This window comes from Primulina eburnea, chromosome 9 (genome assembly GCF_022965805.1).
Source record: "Primulina eburnea isolate SZY01 chromosome 9, ASM2296580v1, whole genome shotgun sequence".
NCBI lineage: Eukaryota > Viridiplantae > Streptophyta > Magnoliopsida > Lamiales > Gesneriaceae > Primulina > Primulina eburnea.
In genome coordinates, this window is record NC_133109.1 from 32,232,227 (window position 1) to 32,246,979 (window position 14,753).

General features: G+C 33.5%; 3 protein-coding genes across 6 annotated transcripts; all 3 read left to right on the plus strand.

Moving 5' to 3' along the window:
• The first annotated feature begins 212 nt into the window (after positions 1-212).
• LOC140841754 (autophagy protein 5-like) lies at positions 213-6,700 on the plus strand. 3 transcript variants are annotated; one of them, XM_073209412.1, is made up of 8 exons: positions 213-401; positions 703-827; positions 1,227-1,757; positions 2,707-2,796; positions 3,285-3,372; positions 4,546-4,689; positions 5,099-5,221; positions 6,249-6,700. In XM_073209412.1, the coding sequence occupies exons 3-8, from the start codon at positions 1,437-1,439 to the stop codon at positions 6,584-6,586; spliced, it is 1,104 nt and encodes a 367-aa protein (XP_073065513.1). In that variant the 5' UTR covers positions 213-401; positions 703-827; positions 1,227-1,436; the 3' UTR covers positions 6,587-6,700. The 3 variants fall into 3 exon arrangements, with proteins under 3 accessions (XP_073065513.1, XP_073065512.1, XP_073065514.1); XM_073209411.1 differs by having other exon boundaries at positions 1,691-1,757; XM_073209413.1 differs by lacking the exon at positions 1,227-1,757 and having other exon boundaries at positions 703-792.
• A 1,318-nt stretch (positions 6,701-8,018) lies between these two features.
• Positions 8,019-8,898, plus strand: LOC140840904 (glutathione S-transferase U19-like). Its single transcript, XM_073208056.1, has 2 exons — positions 8,019-8,421; positions 8,551-8,898. The coding sequence occupies exons 1-2, from the start codon at positions 8,104-8,106 to the stop codon at positions 8,896-8,898; spliced, it is 666 nt and encodes a 221-aa protein (XP_073064157.1). The 5' UTR covers positions 8,019-8,103.
• Positions 8,899-12,692: 3,794 nt separating this feature from the next.
• LOC140841755 (GDSL esterase/lipase At1g28580-like) lies at positions 12,693-14,566 on the plus strand. Of its 2 annotated transcripts, none has more exons than XM_073209415.1 (5): positions 12,693-13,027; positions 13,114-13,314; positions 13,471-13,625; positions 13,727-14,003; positions 14,183-14,566. In XM_073209415.1, the coding sequence occupies exons 1-5, from the start codon at positions 12,763-12,765 to the stop codon at positions 14,317-14,319; spliced, it is 1,035 nt and encodes a 344-aa protein (XP_073065516.1). In that variant the 5' UTR covers positions 12,693-12,762; the 3' UTR covers positions 14,320-14,566. The 2 variants fall into 2 exon arrangements, with proteins under 2 accessions (XP_073065516.1, XP_073065515.1); XM_073209414.1 differs by having other exon boundaries at positions 12,694-13,027; positions 14,176-14,566.
• Positions 14,567-14,753: the final 187 nt, after the last annotated feature.

Genomic DNA, 14,753 nt, shown 5'->3' on the forward strand with positions numbered 1-14,753 from the left:
TCATTGATAGAACAATTTGCTTAATTTGTTGTCTAAAATATTACATTTTTTTTCTTTATTAAGGTTTAGAATTATAATTATGATTTTTAAATAAATTTATCACACTACATATAGAAAAACTATACAATTTTATTGTTCCACGGAATTGAAAGTAGTAATTATTTTTTTAATACCTAAAATTAATTTGCTATATTAATTTTTTGACTACAAAGCGGGACAAGCTTTTCTCGAACTGCGCTCGAATACCCCATTCAATCGTTGATCTACAAGTGATGACAATGGACGAGTATAAGGCGGCAGGAAACGAAGCGCAGCAATATGTGTGGGCGGGAGCGATTCCACTTCAGATTCATCTCCACGATTCTGAAGTCACGACCCTTCCACCTCCGTCCCCCGCTTTGGTACCTTGTACTTTCTATGTGATGGCACTGCTAGTATTTTATGTGATTGTGAATTGGTGGTTGGTGAAATTTCAAGGAGAATGAAGTTGTGTTTACTTAAATTCTTTTTTCCGAGATGGGTTTGGGATTTAGCTTGCTTCTGTTACTAAGTATCTGTCTTGCGGGTTTTCATTTTGTGTTTATGGTGTTGGATTAAATGACAGAGATGGTACTTGTTGCTCAAAATTCCATTTTGATGGACTTTTGTTCTTCTTTTTATTATCATTATTTTCTTTTTCTGTGGTTTGGATTTGTACTGCAGATATTGGCCTCTCGGTTTGGATACTTGCCTCTGTTAGTTCCGCAGATTAAACCATTCTTTAGCAGTTTGCTTCCTCCTGGAGTTGACACTGTATGGTTTGACTACAAAGGTTTACCGCTCAAATGGTGTGTATTATTAGCATGCTCATCACTTGATTTATGGGTGCAAATGAATCCCATCCAAATGTTGCCATTTATGAAAGAAAGATTAAATTATTAGAGAAGGAGTAAAATTCCATGAAGGATTAAAGTGGTGGTTTCTTTTTTCAACATTTGATCCTCTTTCCAGCCAGAACATTTTCTTGTTTTGAACAATAAAATTTGAAGATATCGACATAATATTACACCAGCATTTGTATCTTCATTGTACCGCTGCCTAGGTGTTCTCCACTTGGTGGTGAAGGTCAAAGGCCGGTGTCTTTTCCTGATACATATTTATAGAATTTGTAGTTCCATTGGTTTTCCTTTTTTAGACCTTTCTAATTAGTGAGGTTTATAAATGTTTAATCATAGTGTATTTTGTAGTTATTGAAAGCACAAGGCACAAGCAGGTGACACACTAAAGCGTAACATTATGGAACTTAAATGTGCTAAATTATGTCATCTCGTAGCGTTGAAGATGGACCTTGCAAATCAATGAACAACATTGATAAACACATATTTTTTGGTGCATAATCAAATATAAATGAATTATATTGGATTCATTATTGTTGCATTTAAGGACAGTTACCATTAATGCACGTCAAAGCTTGTGCTTGCCTGAAGGGTTTGCCTCTTGTTTTGTGCCTGGGCACATTGTTTACTCCTCTAGGGGCTAAATGTTTAATGACTATGGTGTATTCTAATGATATGGAGCTACTGTATTCTAGTTTTGTTCTCACGGGGCTTCTATGTAGTTGTAGCTTCTTGTTAAGAAAATTTGCCATGTTGTCTTGTTTCATAAAATTAGTGCATCTCTTTTATTTCTTATTGATATCAGCCCATTCCAGGTATATACCTACAGGGGTACTTTTTGATCTTCTTTGTGCAGAACCAGAGAGACCTTGGAATATAACCGTATGAAGTTAATTCTGGCTTATGGTGAATTCTTTGTTAAACTGTGAAATACTTGATCTTATGTGAATTTGTTAGTGTGTCAACAACAGGAATGGAATTTCCCAAACATAAATACTTTTTGTTGAACTCAGCAGAGACAAGTCACTAGTTTTTGTAATTGTGAGATGTTGAGATGCTTTTTTTACTGGCATCGCTATACCAGTTCAAAAACAAAATTTACATTCCATCTCCTTTTCATCTGACTGCAAAGTCGGTTTTAACTGTAGTAGACAAATGGCTTTACTCTATGTGCGAATTTTTTTACCATGTAATAGTTGATTGATAAGTTTGCTTCTGGATTTTGTTAAACTCCTTGATTTCGAAGTGCCTTAATAGGATGAGGTAACACTTTTAGAATGCAAATCAGCTATAGGGTTATTGTCACCTGAATTAATAACTGTCACTCTTTCTATTGAAGGCTACAAGTGCAATGAATTTGTACAATGTGATGTATAAAGGATATTTTAGGTGTATTTCCTTAAGCTAAAAGCTTCTTGCGAGGTATTCTTTTAATTCGACATTCATTCCATAATGTATTGATGAGGATGGCCTAATAGATATCATGCTTGGTTAAAAAGTGTATTATTTAAAGAAACACGCGTGCTTGTGTGTTATTGGGCATGGTAACATTAACAATTAAAGAATCCCTTCTTGTTTGTTGTGAAATTATTCCAACAAAATTAAATTATAGTGGCGTGAATCCTTAGAACAGTGTCGATGTTAGAGTTTTATCCTGCATATTTGCATCTTAAATGATGAATTTGTGGTCTCGTGGATCAGTCGAGTCATTTTATTGATCCTGGGATTCTAGGTACACTTATCATTAGCTTATGATTAAATGCTAGTCCAAGAATTCTAGCACAGTTATTATTAGTTTATGCATTTCCTTTTTTCTTATATCTGCCTGCAGGTGCATTTTAGAGGATACCCTGGGAATTTATTGATCCCTTGCGAAGGTGAAGAGAGTGTTAAGTGGAACTTTATTAATGCACTCAAAGAGGTACAAGAAACCAATTTTGTTCTGTTTTATTTTTACTTCCATTGGTGGTCTCAAACTTTAGTAGCTTTGTTTTCTTTTATTGTTGTTAAGGCACACTTGCAGTCACAGAAGATAAGAATCCCTCTTCACTGAGAAAATAACCGTTTCATAGACAAACCTTGAAACTGAAATTGGGATTGTGGGTGTGGGTGGGGAGGAAGTTAGAGTCCAACCTTCCTAATTAAAGTTTCTGATGTGTGCACCCTTTAACAATAGAAGGGAAGATATTCACCCTCGAACAATTGGAAAGACATGATTGCATCTTCCATTTCATGTTTTGCCTTAGTCGAGATGGTGGCTTTAACCTTGAACTCCTTTTCTATCATCCTTTATTATACTAATTAAAAAACTAACTTTGCTTTTTTTTTTTGGTTGTCATTAGATGAAATGTTTACCTTTAGCAGTTCAGGTACCTATCTGTCTTATTAACTGCATAAGCTTCTCCACAGGCTGCATATATTATCAATGGCAACTGCAAGAACATTATGAACATGTCTCAATCTGATCAGGCAGAACTTTGGCTCTCCGTGTTAAAGGGTATGAAATTTTCTTAGATTGTGTGCTCGTTTTAAATTATTGGCTTTTTATTTACCTTGTATGTTATTTTTTCTCTATTTTTCCTCTCGTTCTATGATTGCTATTTGACATGATTATAAAGTAATCAAGTACCATGATCACAGATGAGGGATGGATGTTAATATTTTACAATTTGTTGAATATAGGACCGTTTGCGCGAGCACAAGGGTTGTTCACGTTGAAGTTTAAAATTCATCAATTAAATGATATTTTGAAAAAGAATTAAACCATGATTAATTTGTGTAAATCATAAATGTGTGTTGTTACACTTCACTCACTCTGTAATTAAGTGTACCAAGCTTGGGTGTTGGCATTGTGATTTCCATCCTCAAAAGCATGCCACTCCCCCTTTAAATCTGTTTCCTATCAAAATTTTTTTTTGTGTAAATCAAGCAATTGTTTTTGTGTTGTGATCAGTGAATCAGGTAACCCATATCTCAGCTAGGGCCACTGACAGTATGTCTTCTCTAGCGGGGAGAGTTGTTCCCCCTATTTCATTAATCTCTGATGTATTAGCGTTTGACTTGTGTTAATGAAATTCTTATTATGTTTAAAAAATATCAAGAATTAAGAAAATTAATCGATATTCAAAATTAGAAATTTAAATAAAATTAAAATAAATGGATTTAAAGAAGGAATGAGTGGATTAAGAAATCTAAGAGGTCTTGCCGCAATATAAAGCAATGTTTAGCCTTAACTTTTCATAGGTTGGTAGAAATTCCTGATAAAACTAAGCTATGTATTAGAGTCAATGTAAGTTGCATCATTTATTTTTTGTGAAACAGTGTAAAGATGAACTCTTTTAACAACTCAGGTATTAAATTTAATATTATCAGAAAAATTTTGCTGCTTCATATTTTTTGTCGATAGTAATCGGAATTACTATATGTTTAAAGAAATAAAAGGATTATGTGAGTATGATAATCATGATTTCATCGTGCATATCTCTGTGTTCTTGAATTTGCCGTTGCTGGTCCTATCTTTCCTGGTTTATGCACTGACATAGTGTGAACATACTTTGCTGCATTTACAATAGCACACGAGATTTGGTCGATAAGCTTTATGATATTTTTATGTTTTCCCATAGTTTTCAAACCAAGGATAACAGGGTAACTTAAAAATGTTATTTACCAGGCCGGATGGAAGTTTATCACGGTGTTTCGTCCAAACTGAAACTTGAGGTAGCTGGAGATGAGTTTTCTTTCAAATTGAATTCTTCCAGTTCAAAAGCTCTCCAAGGCATTAATGACTCTAATGCTACTGCACCAACCAGGACAGGTTAGACATTCAGTAGTTATCATTCTGGCATATAAAGATTGATATTCATTTCGTAAATCTCTGTAGATATTTCGTGTCAAATCTTGATAGATGTTTTTTTTTTGAAATTTTGAGTTCCTCCTGCTCTTTTATTTCACTTTTCTTGATGGATGTTTTTTGTTCCACATCTGGGTTTTAAAATTAATAGATTACTTGATCGGCATTTGGTAGTGCAACAGTGGTGCCAATGCAAATCTCAGTTTTAGTTGCCTTACACCCTTGGATTGATTTTTTGCACCAGAAAGGTTACCTCAACACTGTTTTCAAGTAGGAAGAATGTTGCATGCCTATCTTTGTTTTTGAATCTCTCAACATCTCCTTATGAGCTTACAATTTGTAATTAATCACTATGTCTGGTTTCTCTCATCAGGTAGAATTCCAGTTCGGTTGTACCTTCGGAGTATTGTTGAAGATATTGATCATTTAGAAGATTCTCATATTGTCGATAACTGGGACAAAATCTCTTACATAAATCATCCTGTGGAGGCTAATGGTGAGGATGACATTGATGGCATCTGTCATATAATTAATTCATAAATTCATGGATCTAATGAATTTTTTATGAGCTTTTCACTGTTGCACTCTTTATGGAACTTGAGTTAGGGATGTCAAAATCAGACACAACTCACCAACCCGACACAGATCAACCTGAAAAAAAATCAGATTTGGGGTTTTCGGGTTGAACCCGATAGCTGACCCAAAAAAAATGATCGGGTTGGGTTGAGTTCGGGTTGACCAGGAAATTTTAATTTTTTTAAAAAAATATATAATTAATAAATGTTGCCTACGTTTTTATATATTGTACATTTTTGTATATCGTATGTCTGAAAAAATATTTATTGTATATTATATCATAATTTTCATAATTTAATATTTATTTTGAACTTTTTTTTTATTTTTTACACAATTTTTTATTTGATTTAGTAAATTTATTTTATTCTTTTGCAATTAGACTTTTAAATTTAAATCATATATATGAGGGAGATTTTGTTATTATGTGTTTAAATTAAAATATATTTTTTTAAAATTTAATTTAATTTTCTTTAAAAAAATTTTAAAAAATTCAAAATCAGGTTGATTCGGGTTCAGATTTGGGTTGAGAGTTTTCGGGTTGACTCGAGATCGGATTGAATAGTACTATTGCTCAACCCAACCAATCCGAATTGACACCCTTAACTTGAGTCAATTGCTAGTATGTGAGCTCTTAGGGTATATCATACCCACCTTCGGATGTTTGTCCATACTCGCCAAACCTCCCTCTCAATAGGAGAATCACTATTACATCCTTCTGCCATAAAATTGTAAAAATTGCTTCATTGATATTATTGTTCTCGTGCCAATATCCAGGTCCTAGGTGTGTTAGCAAAATGGGCAAATCAAAGATATATGTCATTTACCTGTAGTTTAAATTAACTGAGCTTCAGTGGGACTTTTCCCTTCCAGCATTGTTCATTCGAACAAATTATTACATGATCAAGTGGCCTCCACGTAAAAACATTTATACATGTCTCATATTGCAGGAAATTGCTTCACCTTGTATGATGCCGTAAAAGCTCTGTTACCTGAGTTATTTGCGGATAAATCCTCAATTTATGCCAATCAACGTGTAGAAGAGGTTGGAGAAGAACTTAGATCAGAAGAGGCAAGTAGCTCAGCAGGTCCTGAAGATACTGCAGAAATATCTAGTGAACGTGCAGGGTCCCTATCAGACAATGCCGAGATCAAGCTTGTCCGGATTCAGGGAATCGAGCCAAAAATGGAAATTCCATTTGCCTGGATAGCAAACAATTTGATGAACCCTGAGCACTACCTTCATATCTGTGTATACATAAAAATCAGAGAACCAATCAACATATGAATGTTTTATTTTTAAAACTTCCATGTTTATCCAGTATCTCAGGAAAAGTATGTTTCATAGTGTAAACCAGTGTACAGAACAGTTTACTGCTAAATGCCAGTTTGAGTCATTCATCAGATGTTTCTTTGCCCACGGCCATTTATTTAAGTGGTAGTATCCCTTAGAAATGATGTCAGAATTCTGCCATAAGAATGCTTTCGTCGATTGTTTGGTTCCATTTCTGATAGTTCCAAATATCTGTTTTCTGAAAATGAGTTCATGGATAATGTATCGGATAGTCGCGCCACGCGAGAATTCGTTGGATTAGCTGACTGGAAATCGAAGGTTATGTTTTAGCTTGATGTTCTTGAATACATCTCCATATTTTTAGCATATAATCGACAGAGGATTGGGTATATTTGGCATTCGATACCATGATCAGACACGAACCAGTTGCATTTCTGTATTCAGCCATCAAGTTTTTTGTTCTCTGACAGTGAAGCTTTTTCTAACAGGAGTCCGTACATTCGTTAAACTTTCCTTCTCCGTCAGTGTCAACTGTCAAGTCATTGCATTAAAAAAATTAATGACAATATATATGTTACAATAAATATGAAAAAATAAATGTAGATAGAGTACTATGGCCTATTTTTTTATTTATTTTTTATTGCAACAATTAACGAATATAAATGTAGATAGAGTACTATGGCCTATTTTTTAATTTATTTTTTATTGCAACAATTAACGAATTTGTGATAGTGATAGGCACTTTCTTGTTTTTATTATTTATATAATGTCATGATTTTCTTTAGTGAAATACTTCCTATCACTAAATATATTAATATAATATTTTAAGATTTGGAAAATCTAGTAAGATTCGACGGAAGGTTATTAAAGTAGAGTAGATCTCTTGTGAGACGATTTCACGAATTTTTTTTTTGTGAGACAGGTCAATCTTACCGATATTTACAATAAAAAATAATATTTTTTTATGGATGACCCAAATAAGATATCCGTTTCACAAAATACGAACCCGTGAGACCGTCTCACACAAATTTTTGCTATTAAAGTGAAAGAATAACTTTTTTAAAAGTTGCAAAGACTTCTTTAACCATCATACATTATTAATTCAACCGATCATCATACATAAAACTAAATTGTTATAGTTATTTGACTAAATAGAAGTAAACTTCAAAATATTAAAAAAAAAAAAGCTATGTAATTAACAAAATACGTAAAGTAGACCATGTAGAGTTGAAGTGCATTGACAGATTGTTACATGTAGCATATGCATACGTTATATATTTAGGAAGAAAAAAAGATGAATTTGATTATTTTGTTTAGTTCTGTTTATCATTTTTCTTCATTGTAAATGTAATCCATGACGACATAGTCTCCACCAAGTGCAAACAAACCAGACAAAAGACACAACGGGTTGGGTTGTCTCGATTACTACAAAGCCCGCATCGGAACAAAACAATCTTGGTACAAGAAGCACGTACACAAAATCAAATTAAAGAATACAAATTTTAATTAAGATGTCAAAAGATGATCTTGTTCTCTTGGCTCTCTGGGTTAGTCCATTCTCTTTGAGAGTTAAAATTGCTCTGGAGGAGAAAGGATTGAGCTATGAAGCCCGAGAGGAGGACATATTTGGAGGGAAGAGTGATTTGTTGCTGAAATCGAACCCGATTTATGAGAAAGTTCCTGTTCTTCTGCACAATGGTAAACCCATTGTTGAATCATCCAACATCGTGTATTACATCGATGAGACTTGGGCTTCGCCGCCGCTGCTCCCGGCTTGCGCCTATGGAAGATCCCGGGCTCGATTCTGGGCTGATTTCATCGACAAAAAGGTCTTTTTACTATCATCACTCGATACATACACGTGCTCAATGTATTAGCTACGATCCCAACATCCAAATGAGGATCGTTGATCATACAGATGTAACACTTTTTTTTTTTTTTTTTATTTCTATGTATAGGTGTTTGATGCTGGAAGCTTGATATGGAAGAGTAAGGGCGAGGAATTGGAGGGTGCTAAGAAAGAGTTCATTGACATTTTGGAGAAGCTAGAGGGGGCAATGGGAGGAAAGGACTACTTCGGTGGAGATGAATTCGGGTTCGTAGATGTCGTGCTCGTCGGGCTCGTTGCATGGTTTGATGCCTACGAGAAATATGGTGGATTCAAGATTGAAGATGAGTGTCCCAGGATTGGATCTTGGATCGAGAAATGTATGAGAAGGGAAAGTGTTGCTAAAATTCTGCCAAATCCTAAACAAGTTTGTGAGTTCGTGGGGATGCTCACATCATTCTCCACCAAAAATTTCTAAGGGTAGTTTAGTAAAATTTTAAAATTCCAAATTCGAATCCTTTTTCTCCAAACAAGAAATGGATTTGTAAATACCATTTTTAAATTTTAAACCAAACACCAAATGGAATTTCAAATACTTGAATTTCCAAATCCAATTCCAAATCCAATTCCAAATCCCACAAAATCCTCTCAAATCCTGATTGCCAAACACACTGTTAGGAAAATGAATGGAATTGAATGAAATAATCTTAAAACTTATATTTCAACGGCTAGAGTGGGGTCTGGCTAACCACTGGCTGATGGTCAATTTCTTGTTGCTGTTGTCTTTGTATTTTTGGTTTTTAAACGTTTTGCTAATAAAAGATGATATGCATCGGAAAATAATCATTTTCATCTCGTGTTTGTATTGTAATTTGAAGAAGAAAAAGGAGTACACCGTCTAGTTTACCTAACTAATAACGTGGTTTCTGAATTATTGCGTTATTCTTATTCTGGAGAAACTTTATAGGTCACGGGTTTCTATTATAAAAAAATTAAATAATGTTACATGTAATTGAGTTTTTGGCTTCTGCATCTTTACCATATCAGCCTCCACCCTTATATAGAATGCGACTCTTATCCATTGTTGCCTTAGCTTATATCTATATTCGGTTTAGCCTGATCCTTGGATAGCTAGGACGGATCCTTGTTAAGTTCTAAGCTAAAAACTCATATTTCAGTCTTAGTTCGCTATTTTTTTTTTATTTTCAATTTTAGTCTCTTTTTTTTTTTTTACGTGAGATTGACGTGACATTGAACAAAAGTTTTGGGATATCGTATAATTGATAAAAGAAATTCATTTGTGATACATATATCAAAAAAACATTATTTCAATTTATTTAGTGTTAATTCTGTAGCAGCATCACTTTCTTCCGAGCTGTACGGCCCGAAATGTCGAGCCACCAATTGTACACATTTTCCCTATCCTTGATCAAATGCTCGAAACCCTCGTATTGGGCTAGTGTGTTAGATCGGCCGATGTGAACTTGTCCCCGGCTATGTAATTGGTTCTCTCCGCAACTTGCCGTCGCGATCTCGGACCACTTCCATGTCCGCTACCGGACTCATTCGAGGGGAGACGATAAGCTCGAGTACTATAGCGTAAATTATTGGGTTGCAGTTGTAGGTTTCCACCTCTATCAATTGCTTTCTGATGAACATCGAAGAAAGATGGAGTTGTCATTATTATTATTAAGAGAAAATAATTTGAATTCCATCATTGTTTTTCTTAATTAAAGGGCCATATATATATATTTCATCATATTTTTATGTAAATTGAAATATATGTTAATGATGCAGGAGGAAACATTTGACTATTTCACATGAAGAAAAATACTCAAGATGTAACATAAAAATAATCCTTATGTCTTGTTGCAAATTTGGTTTTCTACATTATTAAATTTCAAGAACTCTTTTTATATAATACTGCGACATTATACAATATATATATATATATATATATATATATAATTAATATATATTACAATAAAAATATATAAATAGTAAAATTATCACATCATGTTACTGTAATGAAGTGTCATTGACTTTTTTTATATAATAATATGATATTATTCAAATATATATACAATAAATAAACAGTAATACAATACAAATATATAAGCAGTGTAATAATATAATCACATCATGTTATTATAATGAGGTATTATAGACTCCTTTTATATAATAACATGATATTATATATTAAATATATACACAATAAAAATAAATAAACAGTAAAATAAATATTCTTATTTATGAATATTGTTATATTTTTCTTGTATTTTGGAGTTTGGAAAAATATGGAGAACCTTCGAATATCGTGCCGATAACGTGTTAAAAGTAAAAATTTACGGTAAAAAGTAAAAATCTCAAACTCACAAAATATATTAAACTACACACTTTATAAAATTTTATCTACTCAATTGTGTTTTTCTTCACAAATTGAGAGATCAATTTATAAATTTTTTTTGAAAGTAATTTAAAAATAAATACACGATTGAACGAAGAAAGTAGATCTTGGGTTAACATCAGAATCAATCAGACTTGTGTCGAGATTAATGTGAAAACAACATGTCACAACCAAAATATATCTTATATCATATATGTTGGGCATAACATAGATAAAAAAAAACTTGGGTCATAGTCAGTTTTATAAATATCATAAATATGCCTTTATTAATTATTGGGAGATACAAAATACACATTTTTTTCATGGGTAGGTCTCCTGTACAATACTTGGATATATTCGTGAGACGAGTCAATCCGATTCATACATATAATAAAATTTACAGAATAACATTTTTTACTCATATCAACATATATTAGAATATATATTTTTGACATAAAAAATATTATTTTTTGTTCAAATCAACTTTTTCGTAACATAACTAAAAAACGACAGTTTTGCAGTAAAATAATAATTTTGACATGAAATATAATATTTTTTATAGATCAAAATGAATCCCGAAAGTCCTTTCTGATTATTTTAATGAAGAGACATGTATATGGGGGGATAGTACTACTATCCCTTGTCCTTTTCACAATTAACATTTATTGTGGCTATGCTTTTGGTGTATCCATTTTTCCTACCCCGGCCATATGCTATATGATTTGTAATTTTTAAAATTCAATTTCTAATTTTCACATTTTCCCCTTTTTAAAAAAAAAATAGTAGCATAACAATTAATATGTCTAAATCGAGTTTCTTGAAAAATGAAGCAATTTCTCAAAGACGTGATCAGCAGAAAAATCCAACCTCTAGTTTCTCTCAAATCATTCAATTGATTTCGACTCGGATTAGATAATAATTAAAGTTACTTAAGATTTCAATGGAACAAAATGTGGATACAAGACCCATTTCAATGGAATAATTAAATTACGCCGGCCGGCTGCGTAATAAAATATAAAAGTAAATATTTGGATCTTTAATTCTTGAAGTAGTGTTGTAGTGGAAGACAAGCTCATCAAGAGTCCATGTATTCTCCTATAAATATCAGGTTTGAATAAATATCATGTTTGAGTGTTTAGTTAGTTCATTCACTATATTATTTTCAACAGTACCTTTAGCTGCTCTTCACTAATATCCTCAGTCACTGACTTGAGCGTCGGAGGGACTATGCCAGGACAACCTCATGGCCCCCTTCTAACGGTCTTCTTCGTGATTTCAAGCTCAGAACAATTTCAAACCCTGCGTCTGTACTAGTGACACTTGCCGGAATCGGACCGTAAATTTCCCGACAAGCACATATTTTGTGATACAAGACCCACATGCAATACAAATATCATGATCTAAAAAGATTACACCACTACTTCAAGAATTGAAGACAAAATATTCTTTAAATGTATATTTTGTCTATAATTCTTGAAATAGTGGTGTAATCTTTTTGGATCATGATATTTGTATCGCATGGGTCTTGTATCACAAAATATATGTGTATATATATATATATAATCAAGATTTGAAAAATGAAATCAAATAGTGTGTTGTCAAATAAAGTGTTACGTGTGCGGTATGCAATTTAGTAAACCCTATTCAGTTCATACTACATAGTATGCACCAAACTTATTTTAATATCTTCAGACTTCGAGAACATTTAGAGTATTTTATAAACATGAAAATTTATGTTAGAAATGTCAACTTTATTATATAAATATTTTATTTGAATCGTTTTTATTTTTTACTTAAAAATATTAATGTTTATTGTTAATATAAACGGGTTAATTATCTGATGAATAATAATAAGTAAAAAAAATATACCCTTCTATAAATCTATCGTGAAGTAGAGTTGGATGTCACGAAGATCTAATTTTATGAGAGTGAGAGTGAGAGTAAACTCAAGCTCCAATGGCACCTTGCTCCGCCAAAAATTTCACACTGTCATTAATATTGCTCTTCAGTTTACCGGCAATTTCAAGCTACCAATCGACATCCGGATGCTTTGAATCCATAATCAGCTTCGGAGACTCGCTAGCCGACACCGGAAATCGGCTACGGCTCGGAGGATCGAATGTTTCTAGCCTCCCATGTTCCCGGCTTCCCTACGGCGAAACATTCTTCCACCACCCCACGGGACGCTACTCCAATGGCCGCCTCGTCGTTGATTTCATAGGTTTGTTTGGTTCAATCGATATGATGACGACTGGTTATTTATAGGATAAAACGAATTTACAACTAGTTGATTACATACTTTTGTAGCCGAGAGTTTGGGGCTGCCTCTAGTGGAGCCGTATGTTGGCGGACTAAACCCTATTTTCGGTAAAGGGGTGAACTTCGCGGTGGCCGGAGCTACTGTGCTGGATCACGAGTATTTAGAGAAGATGGGAATCTATCCGGAGACAAATGCGTCGTTAGGAGTTCAAATGGCCTGGTTCAAACAATTTTTGGCCACACTTGAAGGTCACTTATTTTGGACACAAATGCATATCATTTTAATTTTCTTGTAAAGTTAAAAAAAAAAAGTCTGAGCTACTCTCTCGATTAAATCTTTGGCTTTTTCATATTTTTTTAAACTTCATGCTATACATAATGATCATTTGTGATCTTAATGATCAGATGGTAAAAGATTTGTTCGAAACTCTCTAATTCTTCTGGGAGAGATCGGAGGCAACGATTACAACGTACCACTGGTGATGAAGATGGGAATGAACCTCGAAACACTTCGATCACTTGCTCCAGCAGTTGTTAATTACATCGGACTAACTCTCCAAGTATGCGAAACATGGCGCGCTTTTACGTACTCGTAAGCGTCTTTCATAGACCATGGAGTATGATTCAACCTAAAAAAAAAATGCATATGTTTTATTCTCAGGAACTAATAAAGCTTGGTGCAAGGAGAGTTTTAGTCCCCGGGAACTTTCCAATCGGTTGCTTTCCAGTTTTCCTTACAGCATACTTTTCGGACGAAGAAAATTATCTCGATCCCGAAACTGGCTGCATAAACTGGTTGAACGAGCTGTCGACGTACCATAATCAGTTGTTGCACAAGGAATTGAACCGCATACAAAAGCTTTATCCTCGCACTTCTATAATCTACGTAGATTACTACAACGCCCTTCTCAAGATTTATCTTTCTCCGGAGGAATATGGTACTTTTTCAACTTTAATTTCATCTGCGTCCACTATATATAAAAGTGTTTGTTGTTGAATCGGATAATAAATTAAAAGATATAGACAATAAATATAAAGTTTAGTCTAATTTTAGGTTTGTTCTATTGAGATTTCAACTTATAATTTTCGACTATCTTGATCTTAACGTAGGATTTAGAAAGAAATCATTGCTTGATGCTTGCTGCGGGGGAAGAGGAGCGTTTAGTTACAATGAATCCGCATTTTGTGGCTCCCCTTTATCCGCAAGTTGTGAAGATCCTTCTTTATATGTTAGTTGGGATGGTTTACACTTGACAGAGGCGGCTTACAGGTTCTTGGCCCGAAGTTTATTTGGAGGGCACTACACAACGATGTGTTCTTCCACATCTCGTGTCGCTGGATTTTAACAAAATATTTGTATGTATTATCCTTATTCATAATTATATGTTTAATACTTTTTTATCTTTGAAGTTTTCGACTAATCAATGAGATATTAATGTAATTTTACCTTATTTTGTACAACGAATATGTTACATAGAAACTAATTTTGTTGGTTTCTTAACTTGAATATGTTGAGTTTTGGCCGACTGAATATTCAAATTTGACAAAAACTTGTGTCAGACAGTCTCATATTTTGTGAAACAGATATCTTATTTGAGTTATCTATTAAAAATAATTACTTTTTAGTTTAAGAGTATTCTCTTTTATTTTGAATATCGGTATGGTTGATCAGTCTCATGGATAAAAAT

Bases quoted from the DNA above. Each gene is read 5' to 3' on its own strand.
- LOC140841754 (XM_073209412.1), top strand. From the start codon at position 1,437: ATGCACGTCAAAGCTTGTGCTTGCCTGAAGGGTTTGCCTCTTGTTTTG. The intron at 1,758-2,706 runs GTATGAAGTTAA...ATCTGCCTGCAG, and splicing joins AGAGACCTTGGAATATAACC to GTGCATTTTAGAGGATACCC. The intron at 3,373-4,545 runs GTATGAAATTTT...GTTATTTACCAG, and splicing joins TTGGCTCTCCGTGTTAAAGG to GCCGGATGGAAGTTTATCAC.
- LOC140840904 (XM_073208056.1), top strand. From the start codon at position 8,104: ATGTCAAAAGATGATCTTGTTCTCTTGGCTCTCTGGGTTAGTCCATTC. The intron at 8,422-8,550 runs GTCTTTTTACTA...TTCTATGTATAG, and splicing joins CTGATTTCATCGACAAAAAG to GTGTTTGATGCTGGAAGCTT.
- LOC140841755 (XM_073209414.1), top strand. From the start codon at position 12,763: ATGGCACCTTGCTCCGCCAAAAATTTCACACTGTCATTAATATTGCTC. The intron at 13,315-13,470 runs GTCACTTATTTT...CTTAATGATCAG, and splicing joins ATTTTTGGCCACACTTGAAG to ATGGTAAAAGATTTGTTCGA. The intron at 14,004-14,175 runs GTACTTTTTCAA...ATCTTAACGTAG, and splicing joins TCTTTCTCCGGAGGAATATG to GATTTAGAAAGAAATCATTG.